Source organism: Xiphophorus maculatus, chromosome 3 (assembly GCF_002775205.1).
Source record: "Xiphophorus maculatus strain JP 163 A chromosome 3, X_maculatus-5.0-male, whole genome shotgun sequence".
Classification (NCBI taxonomy): domain Eukaryota; kingdom Metazoa; phylum Chordata; class Actinopteri; order Cyprinodontiformes; family Poeciliidae; genus Xiphophorus; species Xiphophorus maculatus.
In genome coordinates, this window is record NC_036445.1 from 7,812,486 (window position 1) to 7,820,615 (window position 8,130).

Here is an 8,130-nt window from a genome sequence, read left to right on the forward strand (position 1 = left end):
AAAGATGAAGAAAATGTGATTTTATTATTCAATTGCAATCTGAATTATATAGAAAAACCATCATAGAAATAGATTAATAGAAGCTTTCATGCTCCTTCTCGAGGAAAAACACCTTTCTCTGATTGTCTTGATCTGATTATTTGCTTTTATTTAATTTAATGGCCTGATCAGATCAGGCCATTAAAGCTACAAATTTGATCCTTTTTAGCTTCTTCCAATGAAGGTAAAATAAACTTAAAGAAATTCATTTCCACAGAGGATGTAAAATGGCTTGTTTGTTCTTGTTTGAAGAAAATTCAACAATGGATCACTGTTTCGCTCTGAGGACTCTCCTGTTCTTCGGTAAGAACTTAAACACAACGTGTATTTAAGTTAAATCCCAGTGAGGTAAATTTAATAGCTTTTTTGCTTTAGTAGCTGTTTTATTTTAATTAGCTTGTGTTTATCCTTGGTTACTTATTTGTTTTATGGCTAAACTTCTGAAAGGCTTTTAGAAGTTTTTTTAATATTGTTTTCATCAGTCACTTTTTGAATCTGGTTTCTATAATCGGCATTTTATGACATTTTATTAAAAAATTTTCTTCGTTGTTGATAGAAACTTTAAATAAACTCTGATTGATTAATTTTTCAAGATATGTATGTTAGGCAATAACTTAGGTATAAAATATATTAATGTGTAAAATTATTTTATTTTTTACATGAAACTATGAAATATATGTCTGTGTACCAGGGCCATTGTAGATATAAAAAGAAGTACATTTCCACCAAAAACTCAGAAATGTTGAGATTAATCTCTGACATTTAAAAGAAATCAAGGAAATTTCTGAGCTCCAAAAGTAAAGAATGTGTGAGAAAAAAAGCCCCAAAAAGACTAATTTAAAAAATATACAGTTTGTAACTGTTATATTAATGTTTAGGGCTGGACGGTATAACAATTTAAGTCTTTCACATCAGTCGATATACTGATTGATTAGTTATTTGTTTTAAACATGTGAAGTACCGCCAAACTGGTGGCGTGACGTTTCGTGTTTTATCCAGTTTTAATTCTGCACCGTTTTTATTTTTAAGCAGTTATGAGGCAAAGTGGAGAAACATTAAACTGCTGCTGCTCCAGTTACTCAACAGGTTGTTGCTAGGCAACAAAAGAATGAGCGAGTTGCTAGGTAACCAAAGAATTGCTGAGTTGCTAGGTAACCAAAGAATGAGCGAGTTGCTAGGTAACCAAAGAGCAGTTGATTCCACCAACCTTGCTTGAGAGTTTGAGTGGCTAAACTCTTTCCTTTGCCTACATCTCCCAGAATTCTGTGCGGTTCTGGGTCGGCATTCAGTGAATATTTTATATGTTGAATATTCTATTAGACATATTATCAATTATCCGTCTATCGTAATATATATTGTCATCGATTTGTTGCCCTATTGGCTTTCAAATAAAGTAAACTAACCACTTTATTTTAATATATTGAAGCAATTCAATAAACTATCGTCTCCGTCAACATCTAGGGTTTATCCTCAATACCTTCTCACAAGTACGGGAGTTTCACTACATCAACATGAGTAAGACCTGGGATGAAGCACGACAATACTGCCGAGAGAAATACACCGACCTCGCCAAGATCGAGAGCAAAGAGGACATCAGCAGACTGAGCGCTCCTTTCTCCTACACCTGGGTGTGGTTTGGACTCAGGGACGACCCACAATCATGGAAAGACACGATGGGTTCTGACGCAAACTCCTGGAGATGGTCAACATCTGGAGAAACCGGGCAAACTGCTTACCACACGTGGAGTTTGGGTGAACCAAACTACATAGACGCAAACGAAACGTGTGTAGTGATGACCGGTACGGGACAGTGGGCCGACCGGACATGCAGCCTGCAGAGAAACTTCATCTGTTTCACCAGTCAGTAAACGATTTAATCCTTTATAGATGTAACTTTTATAAACTTTCACGATGTGACGATGGAAGCAAAGCATATGGAAAAAAATTTAGCTTCTCTGCCTCTTTCCAGTCCTCACTGTGCTAATCAGAAGGTGGGTGAAAGTGGTGTCAATCACCCTTTATGTGGTGCTGCCCATCCTTACATCCCTCTCCCTTGCTCTCTGCTACGCTAGCAGTATGTGCTGTGTATGCTAAGGCTAGTTAGCATGGTCACCGATGGCAGCAGATAAATGGTTTTCCAGCAACAGTAAGTTGCTTCTCCACCATAAGCACATTTAGCAGCGAGTTCACAAGGATGATTAACAGCACTAAGACCCTCCTCCTGGCTCTGATTGCTTGTTTTTGGTTGGGAGCGACGCATTTCTTCAGACGGCAATAATAGCTCAGGAAGGTTATGAAGCAGTTGGATCTTTTCACAGATTTTCTGTCTCATAGCAAAGTCACAACATGGCGACAGTTTAACAAATATAAAAAAACAAAAAAATTTTAAAATAAAAGTTACATACGGTTTGAGCAACAATTCTTTAACTATGTAAATGTGTTATTAGGCGACAGAAACTAAATAAATTAGCGTTTGGTTCATATGAGATCAGAAGTCTAAAACAAAACACAAATTTATTCCTGGATAGTTGAAACACAGCATGAATAAATAATGTGATCTGAGAATTTATGTGTAATCAAAGCAAACAGTTAATAATACAGTCACTTTGAAATTATCACTCTTAGGTATATATATATATATATATATATATATATATATATATATATATATATATATATATATATATATATTTTACAAACTTTGTATTTATTAGCTAAGATGGAGTAGCTTTCAACAAATAAGCAATTTCCCCCTGGGGATCAATAAAGTTTATTCTAATTTGTAAAATGCTGAACACAATTTTGCTCTTAATCTGTTAACTTTAATTTACTTTTGTAGTCACAGAGAGAAACGAGAAGGAATACGTCCACATCTCAGCCCAGGAAACATGGAGCTCTGCTCTGACGTACCACACCGACCTGGCGATGATCGAGAACGAGGCCGAAAACGCCGAAGCCCGAAATGCAAACCCAGCGACCAGCGAAGTCTGGATCGGTCTGTACCGAGTGCCGTGGATCTGGGCCGACGAGAGCCAAACTTTCTTCCAACCGTGGCACTTCTCCCTGAATAACAATGGCGGTAAACAGCACTGTGGAACTGAAAACAACGTCCACCAGTGGGCTGACGAAGACTGCGGTGCCAGGAGACCCTTCATCTGCCATCGAGGTGACTGTTCAGTAGGAACTGTTTGTATCGACAGTAAATCAATAACAATATAGATCCCTATAGACATGTGATCAATAGCAACAGATGATACATCGGATAGAATATTTAATATGTAACATACAGAACCTCTCACAACAAACCTATAAAGGTTGGTGGGGTCAACCGACTCACTCGCTCTTTGGTTACCTAGCAACAACCTGCTGGATAAGAAGAAGTTTCAAATTCCCTCCCAACTGTGGTTACCTAGCAACAACCTGCTGAGTAACTGACGCAGTGGTAGTTTAATGTCTCACCACTGTGTCTCATATCTGCTTAAAAATTTAAAAATGGAGTGAAAACTGAATAAAACAGGAAGCCATGCTGCCAGTTTGGAAGCATTTAAGATATTTAAAACAAAAACCTGGTCTAACGATCATTCTCAACTGATTTTAAACGCTTATATCGTGATACGTTTTTCAGCCATTTTGTCCAGAGTGTGTTGAGCATCTAATTAGTTTGTTATTCTGATGTTCTGTTCAGTTTTAACGAAGTTGACGATTGTGAGGATAAAGTCTGTGACTGACATTGACTGGACTGATCCAGCTGTCAACTCCCAGATCCTGCAGCAGGTAAACACACCTTCATACATTTAAATATTACATTTAAATATTGCAAATTGATTACATTTAGAAATATTTTATTATTTATTATTCAGCTTGGTGCCTTGCTAACCCATCGGGGATGGACCGACTTGAAATTGCGATGGAAGCGTCTGCCAAGCAAAAACCACAAAGAGAAATGTGCAAAATCTGAGTGTAAATCACAAGTTTAGTACTGAATGTTTTAATTTCATACGGCAGCATATTTAGGACTTTGCAGATGGAAAAAAAGGAGGAGTAAATTTCTGGTAAAAAAATCTCAGAAATATTCTAGAAAAAACTTGGTAATTTTTACATTTTTGTTTAATCTCAGGAAATAATCTAGAGGAAAAACTCAGAAAATTTCAGTAAGTTGTAAATTTTCAGCGTTTGAAACTCTGAGATTTCCTCTTTTTTTTTTTCCTCAAAAAATTCAGAAATTAATTTCAAAATTTCTGAGTTTTTTCTATCAACTTTTCAAGCTCTGGGATTTCTTTATTTTTTCTACAAAATTTCTGATCAATCTCAAAATCAGTTTGTTTTTTTGGCAGAAAACTACTTCGACTGCCAGATTATTATTTCACTTATAACAAGACATTTCCCCATGAGAAAATATATCTGCCAGAGGAACTTTTTCAATCAATATTTAGAAATTATTAACTAAAAACAAGCTCCTGTACTTTGTAAGATAGTGCTTGAAATAAGATTAGACTAAGGTATTTGCACTGGAAACTAGACTTGGTAAGATTTTGAGTTTTTGGAGTGAAACAATCAATTTACACAAAATGCAACAATTTTCATGTATTTCATTAATCATTTTATGCCAAAGATTATTTAAATAATTGAATATTTACAATTAGTTTTTGTGAATATCTTGACCTTAACTTTCACTTTAACATCTATCCATTTTCTATATATCTTTAGCACTGATGCATAAGTAACAAAAAAATTATAATAACAAGCAAATAAAATGTTTCCAAATCAGTTTCTTTCAGTTTATGAAACTTTAGCAAAAACTGCAGGTGTGTCTGAGTGTGGTGAATTTTTGGTTAAAACTTGTTTGTTTTTCATTTAAGGGGTAGAAAATCCTGAAATTTTACTCAAAAATAAAATTACTCAAGTAAAAGTAAAAAGTGCAGAGTAGTAAAAATACTCTTAAAAGTACATTTTTCAAAAAAAGTAAATGTAATTGAGTAAATGTAGTTACTACCCAACTCTGGATGCAGGTACTGTATTGTTATTGATGTTATTCCTTTTTTTAATGTAGAGCAATGAACCAGTGAGATCAGGTTTGGATTACAACCATTTAACGGCCCCAATAAATTCTTTAGGAAATAAAACCCAACTTCAAAGAGGAGTTCAACTCCCAAAGAGCCTCTTTTAAACCAGTTACGTCCCCGTCATCCAGTGAGACAGTAAAAATAAGGAGATATATAGCACTAATAAATAACTCCACCATGGCGCCAAGCCCCAAGTTAAGGTTTACAACAAGTAGTAAAAAGAAAAACGAAGCAAAAGGAAGGTTAGGAATCAGTTAAGTGGGGTATAAATGACCAACAACGTGCCATTTGCTACGTTGATGAGTTTGGACAAAATGCTGGGAACACAAAAATGGACAAAATTAGTTTTATTTCGAAGGTTGGAAAGAGTTCAAGGTTAAACGGACTGAGTTCAAAACCTCTGCTGGTCATGCTGTTCATGCAAAAATAAAAACCAAAGGTTAGGAGTCATTATGTGAATAAATGAATGAAAGTTTTCTGCAGTTTGCAGAAGTTGGATTTTTAACAATTTAATTTTCTGTTTGATTGCGTAAGTTTTGTCAGAGAGCAAAAGTGTAAAACTGTGTCCAGTAAAAGCTGTAAATATGTTTCATTTGGTACTTTTTTTCAAAAGTAAAGGTAAAACGACGTAAGCACACATGGACTGAAAATGGTTATTGCCAAACCCAAAAAAACTCTTAAAAACTCAGACTTTTAATATTTATCTAAACTCACAATAGTACAACTTTTCTAACCTTTCTGACATCATTAGGCCTCGTTGCTGACATGTACTATACAAATATACACCCTACAATTATGTATTAGCGAGAGAAAGTGCAGGGATTTGTTGATTTTGCATGAATTTCCACAGTAATTTAATTTGTCAGGAAACAAATAAAATAATTGATTTGATTGATAAAATAATGTTTAAGGACACTGTTATCTTGATGATTCTATTTATTTGTCCCTTTAGAGTCTAGAGGGCCATGTAAAAAGCTGCAGAGGGCCAGATTTGGCCCCCGGGCCTCGAGTTTGACACTTTCAAACTGCATCATCTAAAACACACAGATCATCCACTTATCACAAACGCAACAGAAAAGACAGAAATGATGCAGAAAGGAACGGTAATATTTGGGGGAATGAAGTAATAAAAAATGTGATTAATGGGACAGAAGACGGAGCCTGAAGAGGAGCTGGGGGAGGATGAAGATGAGGAAAGAAAGAAGAGGGAAATAGCGAGCTGGGAGGGAGGTCCATCAGCAGCAGCAGCAGCAGCAGCAGGCTGCAGGAATGTTTCACATGCCTGTCCTCTGCATGACCTCGCCTCCCTGGAGTGTGGGAGATACTGGGAGTAATTAGCCTCTTTTAACATTGGAGCTGGGCTGCCTTTCCGCCTCAATGGGGTTAGCAGTGGCATTGAAGGAGATCAAGTGTATAATTTCAAACAAAGTAACTTAAGCTTTCATTCTGGGCGATGCAGACGATGCATATGCAGATCCCACTTGTGCGTTTTTGTTTATGTTTCAGTAGTTTTCTGTTATTTCCAGTTAAGAAAGAAAAAAGCTTAAATTAATTTAAAACAGAGGAGATGTCCTTCCCCCACCCGCAGAGCCATCTTGCTGCTGACCTACTTTGTCTTCTGCTAGATTTAATTATGATCTCTCAGACTGAAAATATTTCTCACTTAAAGTCAAGGATCAAGAATTCAGAAAGACAGAAATGAAGAAAAACTGGGCCTGAACTGCATCGATTTTTGTAAAAAAGGCCACAGCAACTTGGTTCTAATCACAAAATGTCAATACAGGAAAAAGAGTCACCACCAGCTTTACTTTAGTACTTTCTTTTTAAAACCCCGTTTTAAGGGTAAGTCTCTAATTTATTTTTATTTAAGGGTAAATCTCTAAAACCCACCAATACAAAAAGACTTATAACTTCAGAGGTAGTACGTTGAATATCTTTACAGCAAAATAATCGTCCATTTAGCTGATATTCTGTAAAAAATAAATGTTTTATCTTTTGTATTTCAAAAATAATCCCTCTATACGTTTTACCCTTTACTCTAAAATCTGGAGAAAAACCAGACACGGATTAACTGCTATGAACTACACAGAAATGTTAAGAATTTGAGCTAAAATGGACCCTAGATTATATGCTAATTTCTTACATGTGATCAAATTAAGTTTGTCAGACTTAATTTATTTACACCTGTTTAACGACTTAATAATCTTTATGTATTCACATGGATAAACTTAATTTGATTACTTGTAAAAAAAATTAACACATTTTTTACAGTTTAATCATCAGTTTTCTTTTTTCAGTGTAATCTATACAGTATCCTGTTTTATTTAATATCAAACTTTTATGGTAATTTTAGATTTAGAAGCTCTGTAACTTTATTTTCTTGTAAAAATGCAGTGACCGGCCCTTTAAGAAACACTGAATGTAAACAACCCTAAAACAACTGCATAATTATATTGTATCTTGGCAATAAAGAAATTTTAAAGTCAACTACATGAAATATAATATTTACTTACATTTTTATAGGAAACCACAGAAGAAGAAAAAGGTTCTGCCCAGAATTTTTAGCGAGAGCAAGTAGCAAGAACAGAACGCCATGTTTATTTTTAGCATTGATGCTAACCCAACCGGTGGCTTATTACCGTTGCTAACGGTTAGCAACCGTTGCTAACGGCTAGCAACCGTTTCTAACGGTTAAATAACTAATTAAATAACTAATTTAATGCACAATTACAAAGCGTTTTGCAAAGTGTTCTATTCATATTTATGCTAAGCTAACTGTAAGCATCTATTTCAAGCAGGATGTTAATAACACCAAGAGTTAGCCATTTTTAAGGGAGTTTGCAGCATATCCTAAAGTAATTTAAGATTTTATGAACGTGTACTTTCTTCTGTTTATGCTGAATACTTTCAAATAGAAGACCAAAGAATAAAACAGTTGATTTTAAAGTAAAGTATCATTTAAATCAGACATTATACACAGAAAACTTTTAAATATGGTCGACTTATCTTTAATATAAAATTATAAAAT

The 8,130-nt window shown here is 35.0% G+C and overlaps 1 protein-coding gene across 1 annotated transcript; it reads left to right on the forward strand.

The window, feature by feature from the left end:
• Positions 1-296: 296 nt before the first annotated feature.
• On the forward strand, positions 297-4,079 carry LOC111608193 (macrophage mannose receptor 1-like). Its single transcript, XM_023331516.1, has 5 exons — positions 297-342; positions 1,501-1,899; positions 2,879-3,205; positions 3,725-3,813; positions 3,900-4,079. The coding sequence occupies exons 1-5, from the start codon at positions 303-305 to the stop codon at positions 4,014-4,016; spliced, it is 972 nt and encodes a 323-aa protein (XP_023187284.1). The 5' UTR covers positions 297-302; the 3' UTR covers positions 4,017-4,079.
• Positions 4,080-8,130: the final 4,051 nt, after the last annotated feature.